This window comes from Panthera leo, chromosome E1, assembly GCF_018350215.1.
Source record: "Panthera leo isolate Ple1 chromosome E1, P.leo_Ple1_pat1.1, whole genome shotgun sequence".
Lineage (NCBI taxonomy): Eukaryota > Metazoa > Chordata > Mammalia > Carnivora > Felidae > Panthera > Panthera leo.
This window is the reverse complement of record NC_056692.1, coordinates 17,962,249-17,978,308: the sequence shown is the minus strand read 5'-3', so window position 1 is coordinate 17,978,308 and position 16,060 is coordinate 17,962,249. Positions and strand designations below refer to the sequence as shown.

At 47.0% G+C, this 16,060-nt stretch overlaps 1 protein-coding gene across 5 annotated transcripts in view; it reads right to left on the bottom strand.

The window, feature by feature from the left end:
• Positions 1-12,598: 12,598 nt before the first annotated feature.
• KIAA0100 (KIAA0100 ortholog) overlaps positions 12,599-16,060 on the bottom strand; it is a 31,446-nt gene continuing 27,984 nt past the window's right edge. For 2 of the 5 annotated variants that reach the window (XM_042916548.1, XM_042916552.1), the window contains 11 exons: positions 15,448-15,696; positions 15,272-15,355; positions 15,087-15,155; positions 14,639-14,708; positions 14,308-14,412; positions 14,091-14,131; positions 13,818-13,845; positions 13,619-13,708; positions 13,447-13,535; positions 13,200-13,310; positions 12,599-12,820 (listed from right to left, as the gene is read on the bottom strand). In XM_042916548.1, the coding sequence (XP_042772482.1) occupies positions 12,599-12,820; positions 13,200-13,310; positions 13,447-13,535; positions 13,619-13,708; positions 13,818-13,845; positions 14,091-14,131; positions 14,308-14,412; positions 14,639-14,708; positions 15,087-15,155; positions 15,272-15,355; positions 15,448-15,696 (1,158 nt within the window). The remainder of the gene's footprint in view (positions 12,821-13,199; positions 13,311-13,446; positions 13,536-13,618; positions 13,709-13,817; positions 13,846-14,090; positions 14,132-14,307; positions 14,413-14,638; positions 14,709-15,086; positions 15,156-15,271; positions 15,356-15,447; positions 15,697-16,060) is intronic. The other 3 variants (XM_042916549.1, XM_042916553.1, XM_042916550.1) reach the window with 3 other exon arrangements.

Here is a 16,060-nt window from a genome sequence, read left to right as displayed (position 1 = left end):
GAAATTTCAGACTTACTGCATGTCAGAATGGCCAACCTTTGACGTGGGATGGCCTTGAGAAGGAACTTTCCACCTACCTATTATTTTGCAGGTCAAGGCCGTAATCTTCAAGGACAAACCGGACGGCCACCCTGACCAGGTGTCCTACATCCTGGTCTGGCAGGACATGATTGAAAACCCCCCTTCTTGGCTAAAACCATTCTTACCCCCCAAAGCAGGACCTACCAAGATTCTAGCCCTGCGGGAAAGCTGAGAAGGAGACTGACACAAAGGCCAAAACGCCCCTTTTTCCGGTCTTGCAGGATTCCTCTCCGGAAGACCTGATTCATCCGCCGCCCTACCAGGCTCCCTCTCCCCCTTCCACCCCTCCATTGGAAGCACCAGGGGCTGCGGGAAGGGCATCACCCCTCCCTGACGAAGGAATTCCTGTGCGTGGGCCAGCAGCAGGGACATGTGGGCGGCCCCACCCTCAAATACGTGGCCAGCCGACTCCACCACTCTTCCCCTTCGCGCCATGGGGCCTCCCGACGAGTCTGGAGAACAACCAGTGTTATATTGGTCGTTCTCCACCAGTGATTTATATAATTGGAGAACTCAAAATGCAAAGTTCTCCGATAACCCAAAAGATTTAATTGGGCTTTTAGATACTGTTCTCTTTACCCACCAGCCTACTTGGGATGACTGTCAGCAGCTCTTGGCAGGTTCTCTTCACCATCGAACAGAGAGATCGAATACAGGTGGAAGCTCGGAAGTCTGTCCTGGGAGAGGACAGACAGCCGACTCAAAACCCAGATCTCATAAACGCTGCCTTCCCCTTATCCCTCCCTACCTGGGACTACAACTCAGCTGAAGGTAAGGAGAGACTCCGGGTCTACCGCCAGACTCTAATGGCAGGTCTCAAGGCTGCAGCGCGCAAGCCTACTAATCTGGCCAAGGTATATGATGTAAGACAAGGTAAGGATGAGAGTCCAGCAGCCTTCTTAGAATCACAGAGGCTTTTAGGCAGTACACCCCTATGAACCCAGAAGCCCCAGATACAAAAGCCACAATTATCATGGCTTTTGTTAATCAGGCCGCTCCAGACATCAAAAAGGAAATTACAAAGAGTGGAGAGGCTAGGAGAGAAGACCCTGCAGGACTTAATAATAGTAGCAGAAAGAGTTTACAATAATAGAGAAAGCCCGGAGGAGCAACAGACTAAACTAAGCGACCGGCAGACCCGAAATCTGGCTAAGATCCTGCTGGCTACAACCATGGATGACCCACAGGAAAAACGGAGGCACCTCAAGAAGCTGACTTCAAGAACAGGTAAGGAGGATGGCCCTGGTCCCCGATGGGAGCGCCCTAAACTAAACAAAACCAATGTGCTTATTGCAAGGAAGAGGGCCACTGGGTGAAAGACTGCCCTAACAAAAGATCTAAGGCCCCTGCCAAGATATTGGAGATGGAGGACCTGGACGACTAGGGGAGTCGGGGTTCGGTACCCCTCCCCGAGCCTAGGGTAACTCTCAGAGTGGAGGGGCAACCAGTTGAATTTCTAGTGGACACTGGGGCACAACATTCGGTCTTACTACAACCCCAGGGGAAATTGGCAAGCAAGACCTCATGGGTGCAAGGGGCCACAGGGACCAAACAGTACTCATGGACTACCCGAAGAACTGTGGACCTAGGCATGGGCCGGTATCCCACTCCTTCATGGTCATCCCTGAATGTCCCTACCCGTTGTTAGGTCGGGACTTGCTCACCAAGATGGGGGCACAAATTTGCTTCCACCCCAGAGGGGCAAAAATCCTAGACAAAGAAGGGCAACCGATTCAGGTGCTTGTCCTGAGTTTGGAAGATGAATATCGTCTCCACCAGATGCCCCCAGTCCAATTAACTGACATTGACTATTAGCTACAGGAATTTCCTCAGGCAGGGCAGAAACTGGGGGAATTGGGCTGGCCCGACACCAACCGGCTATATACATAGAACTAAAACCGGGGCAGACCGTGTCAGGGTCTGCCAATACCCCATGCCTCTTGTGGCGCGAACGGGAATCACGCCCCACATACGGCGACTACTAGACTCAGGCATATTAAGGCTCTGCCAATCGGTATGGAACACTCCCTTGCTGCCGGTGCAAAAACCGCACTCTAACAATTACAGGCCAGTCCAGGACTTAAGGGAAGTCAAGCGGCGAGTAATTGGATGTGCACCCCACGGTCCCAAACCCATACACCCTCCTCTCCACCTTGCCTCCAGACAAAAATTGGTATACGGTATTAGATTTAAAAGATGCCTTTTTCAGCCTGCCTTTAGCACTCAAGAGCCAAGACCTTTTTGCTTTTGAATGGACGGACCCCGAGAAAGGCATCAATGGCCAACTCACCTGGACTCGACTACCACAAGGATTCAAAAACTCACCAACCATCTTCGATGAGGCCTTACATGAAGACTTGGGTGAGTTCCGTTCTGAGCACCCTCATTTGACCTTATTGCAATATGTAGATGATATCCTGCTGGCGGCGGAGGACCAGGACACTTGCCTGCGAGGCACCAAGGACTTACTCCAGACTATAGCAGCTCTAGGATACCAGGCCTCAGCCAAAAAGGCCCAAATCTGCAGAGCAGAGGTGAGCTACCTGGGGTACAAATTAAAGGATGGACAAAGATGGTTGATGGATGTGCGGAAGGAAACCGTCCTAAGGATCCCACAGCTGCAAACCGTCCGTCAGGTACGTGAATTCCTGGGGTCGGCAGGGTTCTGTCGACTATGGATTCTGGGTTTTGCCGAGATGGCCAGATCCCTCTATGACGCTACCAGGCACCAACAAAATTTTGAATGGACAGAGGCCATGAATAAGGCCTTTAATGACCTTAAACAGGCCTTGCTGTCTGCCTCGGCTCTCGGGTTGCCTGACCTAACCAAGCCCTTCTACCTGTATGTAGTAGACAAGAAAGGGTGGCAAAAGGGGTCCAGGGACATAGGTCCCTGGAAAAGACCCATAGCTTATCTCTCTAAAAAGCTGGACACGGTGGCCGCTGGATGGCCCCCATGCTTAAAAATTATTGCCGCAGTGGCCACTTGGTCAAAGACGCAGAGAAGATAGCCATGGGGCAAGAACTATATGCTACCAGCCCACATGCCATTGAAGGGGTACTCAAACAGCCCCCAGACTGCTGGATCAGCAATGCTCGTCTGACCCATTATCAGAGCCTACTGCTAAACCCCACCAGAATTTTATTCAAGCCACCTACAACCCTGAATCCGGCAACACTACTCCCTAACTCAGACTGGGACCCCCCTCTGCATAACTGTCAAGAGATTTTGGCACAGGTGCACGGAATCAGGGCTGATCTCCGGGACCAGCCACTGCCGAACGCGGACGCCACCTGGTATATGGACGGCAGCAGTTTTGTCCGAGAAGGAATCAGATACGCGGGGGCAGCCGTAACCACAGAGATGGAGATCATCTGGGCAGAGCCATTGGCAGCCGGAACATTGGCTCAACGGGCAGAACTGATCGCCCTGGCCGAGGCACTAACTATGGGAGAAGGTAAACGAATAAACATTTACACCGACAGCAGGTATGCCTTTGCCACCACTCATATCCACGGAGCCCTTTACAGAGAGAGAGGGCTTCTGACAGCAGAGGCAAAGACTATTAAAAATGAAACAGAGATCCTTGAACTCCTAAGGGCCCTCTGGCTGCCCAAGGCACTAGCTATCATCCATTGTCCAGGACACCAAAAAGCAGATACACCAGTAGCCAGGGGAAACCGGCTAGCCGACTCAAAAGCAAAGGAGGCGGCCCTTTCGGTGACCCAGGTTTTAACAACCACGCTACCCGATCCAGGGGCACTGACCCTGCCGGATACCCCCAACTATACTGGCACTGACTTAAAATGGATTAAACGCTTGCCTATGACCCAATGCTTGCATGGCTGGTGGAGGGCCGCAGACTCCAGCATCATCCTGCCAGAGGAACTAGGACGACAAGTCCTATCCAAAATGCATCGGAGTACTCCTATGGGAACAAGAAAGATGGAAGACCTCATACGACATGCTAAGATCATTATTAAAGACTCTCGAGCAAAGATCAAGCAGACTGTGGCAAGCTGTCATGCATGCCGGCTAACCAACGCCACCACCCATGGGTCTAACCCCAGAACCCAACTCAGGGGAGACCGCCCAGGAATATACTGGGAAGTAGATTTCACTGAGGTAAGGCCTGGAAAGTATGGGTACAAGTACTTGCTAGTTTTCGTAGATACCTTTTCAGGGTGGACAGAGGCATTCCCCACCAAGCACGAAACAGCGCAAATCGTGACCAAAAAGCTGCTGGAGGACATTCTGCCAAGGTATGGATTTCCTGCCAGGATCGGATCCGACAATGGACCGGGGTTCATTTCTAAGGTAACACAGGGAGTAGCACAAATACTGGGGGCAGATTGGAAATTACATTGTGCTCACAGACCCCAGAGCTCAGGTCAGGTAGAGAGGATGAATAGGACATTAAAAGATACCTTAACTAAATTAGCCTTGGAGACTGGCAGGGACTGGGTCACTCTCCTTCCCTTTGCCCTATATAGGGTGAGAAACTCACCATATAAGATGGGACTGACTCCCTACGAAATCCTGTTTGGTATACCCCCACCTATCATTCCTGTCTTGAAACCCGAAGTGCTTGCTGAGTTCAATGACCAACAACTTCTTTTCTCCCTCCAAATGTTACAAAGAGCCCATGAGCGGGTGTGGCCTAAGCTGAGGGCCCTCTACGAGACCGGGCCGCCTCCTGACCCCCATCAGTATCTACCAGGCGATTGGGTGTGCGTGCGGAGGCACCAACAGCAGACGCTCCAACCTTGCTGGAAAGGACCCTACATTGTGATCCTGACCACGCCCACCGCTCTCAAGGTCAACGGAATAACTCCCTGGGTCCACTACACCCACATCCGGCCAGCTGATCCACACGCCGTCCTCAAGGACTTTGTTCCGGAATGGAAGAGCCAGCCCGACAAGGACAATCCCTTAAAGCTAAGGCTGCGTCGCTCCCACTTACCCTGCTAATATTACTTGCGCTGTATCCCCTCGCGGCTAAACCCAACCCCAAACCACTTAATCTAACCTGGCAAATCATCACCCCAAGCTCTAATCAGGTAGTAACCCAGCTGTCCGAGCTACACCCTAGAGGGACCTGGTGGCCTAATCTGACTATTGACTTGTGTGAACTATTCAGTCAGGACCCCTGGCACCAAGGCAGAATAGGAATACCAGGATGTGGCACCGAGAGGGCCAAGATGGCCCTCCAAGATACCTGTTTTTATGTGTGTCCGGCCCCCTCTCAGTCTGACCATAATAAGGCCTCCAAATGCGGTGGCTGGACAGACTACTTCTGCAAAACATGGGGTTGCGAACAAACTGGGACATGCAATTGGCTGTCACAAAACCCATCCAGCCTCATAAAAATCCAACTGAATGCTACACATCCCTCATGCTCGGAACGCCCTTACTGTAATCCAGTCACCATTTCCTTCACGGAGACCGGGAAACAAGAAACAAATTGGGGGGTAGGACTTCTGTGGGGACTCCGGCTTCACCAAAGCGGGTATGATAACGGAGTCCTATTCATGATCAGACAACTAGAGAAACCGAAAGGTCAAGGGAAACCCTTGGGATAGGTCCCAACACTGTGCTAGTACCTCCTCAACCTCAGGCAACACCTGCAGCACACCCTCTGAATCTTGCCCACAACACCTCCGGTGGTGGCATCCCAGTCCCGACTCTCCTCTCCCCTCTCCTCCCCCTCAACCCTTCTCAGCACCCTCTTTGGGCCCTGATGTCCAAGGCTTACAAATTCCTCAACGCAACTAAGCCCAATCTTACCCGATCCCGCTGGCTGTGCTGACGTCCGCCCCCCCTTCTATGAGGGTATCGCAATAATGGGTCAATATAACACAACCATGGACCCTAATGCTTGCAGGTGGAACCCAAAGCCTGGTAGTAAAGGCCTCACCTTGCAGTCCGTGTTCGGCCAGGGACTCTGTATAGGCACTCCTCCACACCACCAGGCTCTGTGCAACATTACACAGCCTACAAATAATACAGGGTATTATCTACCCCCCCAAGACAGTTGGTGGGCTTGTTCCGAGGGTTTAACTCCCTGAGCTCACAGTCAGGTTATAAACAGAACTGGGGGCTTCTGTGTGCTGGCTCAGCTACTCCCTAGAATCATCTACCATTCAGATGAGCAAGTACTTCAGTGGAAGGGCGCAGATACCCACGGGCAAAATAAAAGGGAGCCCATCTCCACTATCACCATCGCCTCCCTACTGGGAATTGGATTGGCTGGCACAGGGATGGGTATTGCCTCACTAGCCACCCAGGCCTCCCACTACAGTAGCCTTAGAGCTGCCATTGATATAGACCTAGAACGCATAGAAACCTCCATTTCCCACCTCCAAGAATCCCTAATGTCTTTGTCTGAACTGGTGCTCCAAAATAGGAGGGGATTAGACCTAGTTTTTCTACAACAAGGAGGAGTCTGCGCTGCCCTGAACGAAGAGTGCTTTTTCTACACTGACCACTCAGGGATAGTACGAGAATCAATGGCTAAGGTAAGGGAAAGATTAGCCAAGCGAAAACGAGAGTGAGAGCAGCAACAGGGATGGTCTGAATCATGGTTCAATCATTCCCCCTGGCTGACTACCTTATTGTCCTCCCTAGCCGGTCCCCTGATCATCCTTCTCCTCCTTTTGACCTTTGGGCCCTGCCTCATTAATAGACTAGTGGCTTTTGTCAGGGACCTAGTCAATACAGTTCAACTCATGGTACTCAGGCAACAATACCAACCACTGACTCTCTCGACAGAAACCCAGAACCCATGATTGGGTCCTGCATAGGATCCTCTGGAAAAGGGGGGAATGTGGGACCCAAGGAATTTAACAAAAATCCCCTACCCCTGGACAAGCAGGCAAGACTAACTCCATTTTGTGCTACACCCACCATGTCATGTATAACCCCCACATGACCTCCTTATTGCTTAAGACACTCCCCCACCCTAGTCAAGCCGCTGAGCACACCCTTACTGGAAACTGGCTCATATAGGAATGCAGAACCCCCAACCGCTGAAGAATGTAAACTCCGCCTTTTGCCCGCCAAACTTGCGCGCCAATTCTGACCAGAGTGATAGTCTAGTTCAGTTACTAGAGGGTAAATTGTAATTCAATTGGCCACCTGCATGTGGACTGACAAGACTATGCAACTTTCTGTGTGTGTTACAATCTCATTGGCCACTGGCCCCTATAAAACTGCTACGCCTTTTAACCTAGGGGTCCAAGTCCCTGCTCAGCTGTGTCAGGTATACTTGGGCCCAAGCTCGAGCTTGCAAATAAACCCTCGTGCGTTTGCATCGGTATCGGTTCCTTGGTGGTCTCTCGGATTCGAAATCGGAGGCATTACAGATTGTAGATCTTTTTTTTAATTTTTTTTAACGTTTATTTTTGAGACAGAGAGAGACAGAGCATGAACAGGGGAGGGGCAGAGAGAGAGGGAGACACAGAATCTGAAACGGGCTCCAGGCTCTGAGCTGTCAGCACAGAGCCCGATGCGGGGCTCGAACTCACGGACCGTGAGATCATGACCTGAGCCGAAGTTGGATGCCTAACCGACTGAGCCACCCAGGCACCCCTACAGATTGTAGATCTAATCTCCCAAATGTTCTTATAAAATTTTTATGTTTTGATCACATTTAAATCCTTAATGTATCTGGAATTAAGTTTTGTATATAATATTAAGTAGGGGTCCAAATATTTAAAACACTTGGGTTTTTGTTTCTTTTTAGGTAATCTCTATGCCCATTGTGGGGCTTGAACTCACAGCCCCAATATCAAGAGTTGCATGCTCTACCAACTGAGCCAGCCAGGTGCCCAACACTTGTAGTTTTTAATTTTAGGATTAGATATTACTTATTTTGTAAAAATGCAATTACATGAGCCAAATCAGCAACTCTGAGAACTGCACCAGGCAGTTCTAAGTGAACTCAAGAATGAAACTGTGGAATTAGTAGCCCTGCTTCAATGAATGGTGTATGTATATAGGATGGAGTATGTGTATGATATGTATGATGGGAATTCTGAACAAAGGAGGCAGTGTAACAGCTGCTAATCAGTGGGGCTCCATAAACCAGCAAAACTCAGATAGGCCAGTGAAATCTGAAATAATATGTTCCTCAGAATATAAACAAAACCAAACTATAGGGAGGAAGGTAGCATGTTTTTTTGTAAATAAAACGTCCTGATTAATATATTAGAACTCATCATAGTGGTTGTGTTAGTTTGCTAGGGTTGCTATAACAAAGTATCACAGACTGGGTGGCTCAAACAACAGAAATTTATTTTCTCACAATTCTGGAGGCTACAAGTCCGAGATCAAGGTAGACCAAGTAGAGTTGGTTTCTTCTGAGGCCTCTCCCATTGGCTTGTAGATAGCTGTCTTCTCCCTGTATCTTCACATGGTCTTCCCTCTGTATGTCTGTGTCCTAATTTCTTCTTCTTTTTTGAAGTTTATTTATGTTTGAGAGAGAGAAAACACGCGAGCAGGGGAGGGACAGAGAGACAGAATCCCAAACAGGCTCTGCACTGTCAGTACAGAGCCCAACATGGGACTTGAACTCATGAACTGTGAGATCATGGCCTGAGCCAAAACCAAGAGTCAGATGCTTAACCGACTGAGCCACCCAGGCGCTCCCCCCCCCACCCCTGCCAATTTCTTCTTTATAAGGACACCTATCATTGGATTAGGGCCAACCCATATGACCTCATTTTAACTTAATTGCATCTTTAAAGACTATTTTCAAATACAATCACATTCTGAAGTACTGAGGGTTAGGACTTCAATGTATGAATGCAAAAAGGGGGGGTATGGTGGAGACACAATTCAGCGTAACAGGGATTAATAATGCATTAAATAGGATTTTATTTTTATTTTTTATTTTTTTTTTTTTTAATTTTTTTTTTTTCCAACATTTTTTATTTATTTTTGGGACAGAGAGAGACAGAGCATGAACGGGGGAGGGGCAGAGAGAGAGGGAGACACAGAATCGGAAACAGGCTCCAGGCTCCGAGCCATCAGCCCAGAGCCTGACGCGGGGCTCGAACTCACGGACCGCGAGATCGTGACCTGGCTGAAGTCGGACGCTTAACCGACTGCGCCACCCAGGCGCCCCAGGATTTTATTTTTAAAAAGCTTTGACAAGATTTTTATATTGAAGAATTCAAAGAAGTAACTAAGGAATTGTGATTACCAGTTTGTTAAATGAACGAACTAATAAACAGATCAATACATGGTAAAGAAACTTAGAGGTAAGAAACAATGAGTAGAACTACAAAGACACTTTTCTAGAAGGAGAATATACAGATTGGTGTTAAGACTAATCTTACATTCTTAGAAAAGATACAAGGGAGTGCAGCATAAAATATCCACTTTGATAGGTATATCTGATTTCTTCTAGGTAATGAAAAATCAAAGCATAGGGTTAAATTTAAAAGATGATTTCAGGTTGTATATAAAAATATTTTTTAGGGACTCCTGAGTGGCTCAGTCGGTTAAGTAAGCATCCTACTCTTGATTTTGGCACAGGTCATAATCTCACAGTTTGTGATGGGATTCTCTCTGCCCTTCCCCCTGCTCACGGGTGTGCATGTGTGTACTCTCTCTCAAAATAACTAAACTTAAAAAAATTTTTTAAAAAAATTTTAATAAAAAATTTTATCATGAATAAGTAAAAGGTATTCATAGGTCAGTGATTCTAAGTGGGGGTCAGGGGTGGCAGGAAAGAATACCTTCCAGGGATGAGCATATCAAAACTATGGGTGAGGACAGTGTTTTTTAAATTATACTTTCTGAAACTTTGATTTTTCTATCATCCCCTCCACTCTACCCTGAGAATCACTGTTCTAGTGCCCCACTGATTGAAGAGAGTATGTTAAAAATGGCACTTGATAAGAAATAATTCAAACTGCACTTACATGATTATGGTCTCAAAGCTATCTGATGTGACCTAAGAAAGGGACCCTAGTGACATGTTAACCATGTCCTAAAGACCTTAACCCAATATGCTGTGATCAGAGAGGCTATATAATGTTGGGTGACCTGAACATTAACTCTGGACCAGGACACACAGTATCATAAAATCATCAGCATCTGCTTTTTGAAAAAGCATCACAGAACTCAGAAGCCCATTCTCTACAATTAAGAATCAGTGATTATAACCCCCCTCATTTTATATGTAGGAAACTACAATTCAGAGAAGTTAAGATAACTTGTGTAAAGACTCTTAAAATAGTTATTGGTGGATCCAGGCACCAGTCTAATATGCTTAACTACTTTAGAAACCATTAATTCCTATTACAAGTATTCAGGGTTTTTATCCAATGTGCAGTTCTGGTCACTACAGCTTTAAAAAAAAAAATGTAGTAAAGCTAAAAAAAAAAAGAAAATGTCTAAAGAAAAACAAATTAGATCATCAAAAGGGCTACTGTTACATTTATTTATTCATTTATATCCCAATCTCATTCCAAAAAAGGCTTACAAAGATGCAGATAATATAGTAAGAAAAAAGATTAAAACAGAAAAATGAAAATAAGGAAAATAAAGATAGGAAAGGAAGATGGAACCAAGAATGTGGCTAGCATACAAAATATACGATGTGAAGTCCTAAACACTTGCTGGAAATGGACCACAAATTAGGCTCTAAGTGGCATAGCACTGATATGAAGAAAAAATTACAGTCAGTTGAATATTTAGTGTCTTTAAGGTAAAATCAAACAGCAATTCAGGAAAAGCACAGCTGAATTCAGAGGAAATTTCTCCCATGCATCCTTAAACAGAACATTATGAATTGTAATGATAAACACCCTTTACAATAGCCACAGCTATTAAATTTCACAGGGATTTTCCTACAGATTGCCAAAGTACAATCCAGAAAAAGCAATTCTGCAGAGGCCAATAAAATGCCAGCTATACAGGGAAAATCTGGCTTAATCCAGGGACAGAATTAATAAACACAAGTACACAGAGTACTTTCCAGACTCTCTTTGGTTTGTAAAGAGAGATTAAATATAACTGAAGGATAATAAAATGAAGGCTTTGAGGGGTGCCTGGCTGGCTTGGTCAGAAAGGCATGTGACTCTTGATCTCGGGGTTGAGTTCGAGCCCCACAGTGGGTGTAGAGATTACTTCAATAAACAGTTTAAAAAAAATTTTGTTTTAAATGAAGGTTTTGAGAAGTTTAGAAAAATGAAAACAAGTTATAAATGCCAGAAATGTATAAAATTTAAGGTCCAGATGACTTTCCTTACTAAAGAAAAAGGTTCAGGGCACCTGGGTGGCATAGTTGGTTAAGTATCCAACTCTTGATTTCGGCTCAGGTCATGATCTCCTGGTTTGTGACTTTGAGCCCTGCATCGGGCTCTACAGGGACAGTGTGGAGCCTGCTTGGATTTCTCTCTTCTTTCTCTCTCTGCCCCACCCCTGCATGCTCTCCTTCTCTCTCTCTCTCTCTCTCTCTCTCTCAAAAATAAACATTTTTTTAAAAAATAAAAAGGAGGGGCACCTGGGTGGCTCAGTCAGTTAAGTGTCCGACTTTGGCTCAGGTCATGATCTCACGGTTTGTGAGTTCGAGCCCCATATGTGACTCTGTCCTGACAGCTCAGAGCCTGGAGCCTGCTTCGGATTCTATGTCTCCCTCTCTCTCTGCCCCTCCCCTGCTCACGCTCTGTCTCTCTCTCAAAAGCAAACACTAAAAAATATATATTTAAAAAATAAAAAGGAAAAGGTTTTTGAAATACATCTCTAACCTTAGATCTTAAGGCTGATATCATGCCTCTTAATCCCTTGGTTTGCCTATCAGAAACTGAATCCCAGGTCATCTAGGGAAATACTCAGTTTAATAATCCTTGTGTCTTCCGAGGAGACTTTGTTTTGGAAAAAAAATTCAATAGCTGTTCCAATTAGCCCTAGAAAAGACATTAACCCATCCATATTTCAGTTCTTATTCCTCACATTTAGGCTATTAGATTCACTTTTGAAATTTTTAAACATTAGATTTGTCACAGACTGGCTTTGAGCCCCCAGATCATATGTTTTAGCTACATATTTAGGGGTTAAAATGCCAGCTTTTGAGACTTTTGAAAAACATTCATACTACTTCTGAGAAACCTATAAAACACATAAATAGCACCTTGAGACTCCATGAAGTGTTACTTCTCAAGAAAGGAAATACGACAGAGAAACAAGGAAAGGGAAAAGTAGAATAAGCCTCTGGTTGAAAGCTTCAGGGTATGAGCATTGGAGAAATGCAGCGAAGGAAAAGGTCAACACAGATCTGAGATGTTGAACTGAGAGGTGGGTTGTATTAGGGAGTAGGGAGGGGTAGGGCCAATTGTGGCTGCCAATAGCAGAATGCGCAACATTTGAACTCTGGTCCAACAAGTAGAAGAACAGAATAGTAAGAGGCTACAGAGTAAAAACGAACTAGATCATCAAAGTGGTCATACTGAGTTGGCAGTGGAGGAGATCCTTGGGTTCTCAGGCCCCAATCTACAGTAGAGGGGCTCAAGCAAGGCTGGGATGGACCAGGTAGGACTCCAGGTTACAGTCAAAGTTCTTGAAAAGCATGGACTCCGATGGACTGGGCTGGGTAGCTTGTGTCTCCATGACAAAGTTCACTGGCTGCTTCTGTAGGAGCTCTGGGTCAAAGGCCACACCCCGAAAGAAAGGGTGGACCTGGAAGTGATGCAAATAACGTAGACGGTGGAGGGGATTCTGGCATAAGAGCTGAAGGCAAATAGAGCATGAAGGATAGATGAGATAGGAGAGGGGCTAACCAGAAAAGCTAGAAAAGAAGTTCATGGGCTGTGGAGGGCAGGAAGAAGAATCCTAAAGAGGATTTGAAAGAGGGAGAAATTATTGGGGGCAGAGGTGGGAATAGAGGCACTGTCCTGGTAAGAGAGCAGCACTGGCCCTCTCTCTCAGAAGTGACTGATTATGCATGGGGAGGATGGTACTTGATCAAGTTACAGCACGTGCGCACGCACACACACATACACACACTCACCAAATTATTAGAGGAATGGGGAAATCTCATTTCAGTAATAGGGAAAGGAGAGAATTGAATGTTTTGGTAGTCAAGAAGGAAAGTAGTGTTCACTCTTACCTCATGGAGCAGGAGTGAGAGCCCCTGGTTAAGAGAAGCTGGGACCTCAGAATCATAGTGTGTCACACTTGCCAACATGGCCACATGATCCCTCTCTGCAGCCACTGGGAACTGAGTTAAGAGGTGGGGAATGAGGGTGGGGGGCAGTGGTAGCATTGTTTAGTAGGAATAAGGCAAGATTTCCTAAGTTCTTCCCACTACAGGGCAGAGCTCCTCTCTTTGCCCAACATCCCTACCATTTTCTCACCTTCCCAGTTGCCAGACAGAAAAGCAAGACACCCAGGGACCACCAGTCAGCAGCATGGTTGTAAGGCCCTCCACTCAGGACCTCTGGGGCTAGATTTGAAAGACAGGTGTCACTGACATCAATTGGCTATCCTCTGCCAATGCTTCCCCACCAGTTTTAGCCCCTGTCTCACCCATGTACTGAAGGGTGCCACAGATAGTATAGGCTCGGGCTCCCTGGGGCAGGTGGCGGGACAAACCAAAGTCTGTCAGTTTCACATGGCCTGTGAAAGACAAGGCAACAGCACCACTCTGTTCCACCCCTTGTCAGCCGTGACATATTCCCAAACAGAGTACCTCTAATTCTGGGGCTAGGAAAAGAAAAGGACTTACCTCGTTCATCCAGAAGGATATTCTCCATCTGAAAAATCACAAGTGAGAGGTTATTCATCTTCCTTTTGACCTTCTTTTATCATATATACCTGTCTGCTGAGGAAGATGCCCTATTCAGCATTCAAGTCTATACTTTGAGGGCTCTTGCCCAAATCCTTAGCACCCATGAGGGCCCCAAGGTCAGCTATCCTCAGCTCCCCTCTCCCTTCTTAGATCTGTTGGTACTTCTTACTGATGCCCCACTTCAGACAGAGAAAAAGTGCTTAACTCTACCTTCACATCTCGGTGGATGATGCCCAAATCATGGAGATAGCCTGTGGATGACAGCAAGTAATGGGGTGTGCTAAAGCTCTCCTGTCTTTCCAGTTTCCCTGGTAGTTCCCATCCCATCCCTATTCCTGTTCTTTGACCTCCAGAGTTAATACCACTTCTCTCTGCCCCTCCCCCTTAAGTCTTCCCTCATTTCCATTACCATTTCTGTTTCACTTACACAGCACCAGAACCAGTTCAGCAGCAAAGAGGCGGATGGAAGCCTCAGTCAAGCAGCCGACAGAGGACCACAGGGAGCACAGATCTGTACTGCAGTAGCTGCACACTGCAAAGGACCAGAAGTCTAGGTGATATTGGGGGGTAATGTGCCTGGGCTCAAAGGCATTTTAGGCCTCTTGCCCAAACTGATGCCACATGTTGTTCCCTCCCTTTGGGAGACAGAAACACTCAGAGAAGGGAAACAGCCAAGGGAGAACAAGCCAAAGGGATAGGTAATCTCAGGTGGAGTACAATGGGACGACTCTTGGAAATGAGAGAGACCAGTCACTCACTAATGAAGAGGTGTCGTTTTCCCTGCCAGCTGTCCCCCAAACCGTGTACAAAAGGATGGTTGATCTGTCGCTAGGGATGAAAAAAACAGGAAGTTAGGGAGGAAAAAGGGCACTGAGGATCAAGACAGCCAAGAAGTCAGGATTTAACCTAGTTGTGCAGAAAGGGAGTTGCTGCCCTACCTCTAAGTTGAGGTGAACAAAATAGTAGGGACTGCCTGTCTGGTAATCCCAAAACCAGCATGATACTATGAACACACCAGGACATGCTAGAGAGGTTTCCCTGGAAGGACCTAGAATTAGCTGCTGCTAACTACCTTTCCCAGGATCTGCTTTGGTTGAAGCAGAGGGAGGGGGCAGAATAAGGAAGAGCAGGGCAGTTGGACAGGAAAGGTGCTTTCTCCATCTGTGGTTTAGTTCTTCCTAGGCTCCATTCCTGGGCTCTGCATACCTGGATGCTAACCTCCTCTTTGCACTGCCTCAGGATGTCCCTCTGTAGGACCTTTACCTTGGACACCACCTATAAAAGGAGAGGAGTGATGACTCCTATGCGTTGTTTATGCCTCCCAACCTTTCTGAAACCAAGAATAGAAGCAGAAACTAGAGAATGATATGGAAGGATACCTAGGTCCCTACCTTCACTGCAAATACTGCTTTCTGGTCACAATCTAGCACCTTGAGGACTGTTCCAAAGGAGCCTTTAGCCACAAGTCCTAAAATCTGTACAGAGAAATTAAGAATAGGGTGATTGAAACTCTGGCCATTTCTAGATGTCTCCCCAAGACTGAGACCCCTTCCAGGGACTGACCTACCTTCAGCTGGTGATGCCCTGTAAGAGGCCTAATGGGAAACTCCGGCAGAAAAAGGCTGACGAACTGAGGCACTGGCCACTCAGACAGAGTCTTCTCTATTAGCAACCGGGTCGGCTCCAGGGGCTCCTGGTGTAGGCACTGATGCCCCCGTAGTCCCCACAGCTCTTCCAGACCTGACCTGGTAGTTCCCACACCTGACCAGAGGCTCTTCCAGCCTCGGACCCAGGGACCCTGGATGTTGCCACCCTGCTGAGAACCAAGGGAGCCACTCTAAACCTCTGCGCTTGAGGCATTACAAATTCTGCCCATCTTAGAGGGCACACCCTCAAATCTTAACCTTAGAGATATGTTTTTGAGCACCAGGCAAAATTGCTACTACACTTGTTTTGGGCCAAGGCCTAGATTTCCTGGACATGATTCAAATCCTCTAGGAAATCAGTATGTAGACATTTTCTCCATGAAGCATCAGAAATTCGTCCTGTACCTCTCAGTATGGGGTTGGGATATTTTCACCGTATAGCCTCCTGTTTCACCTCCACAGTGGGCATCACTAACATTCTCCTCACTGGTCAGTTCCCAGGCCTCAAGCCCATGTCCCCCCTTCACCTCCCCT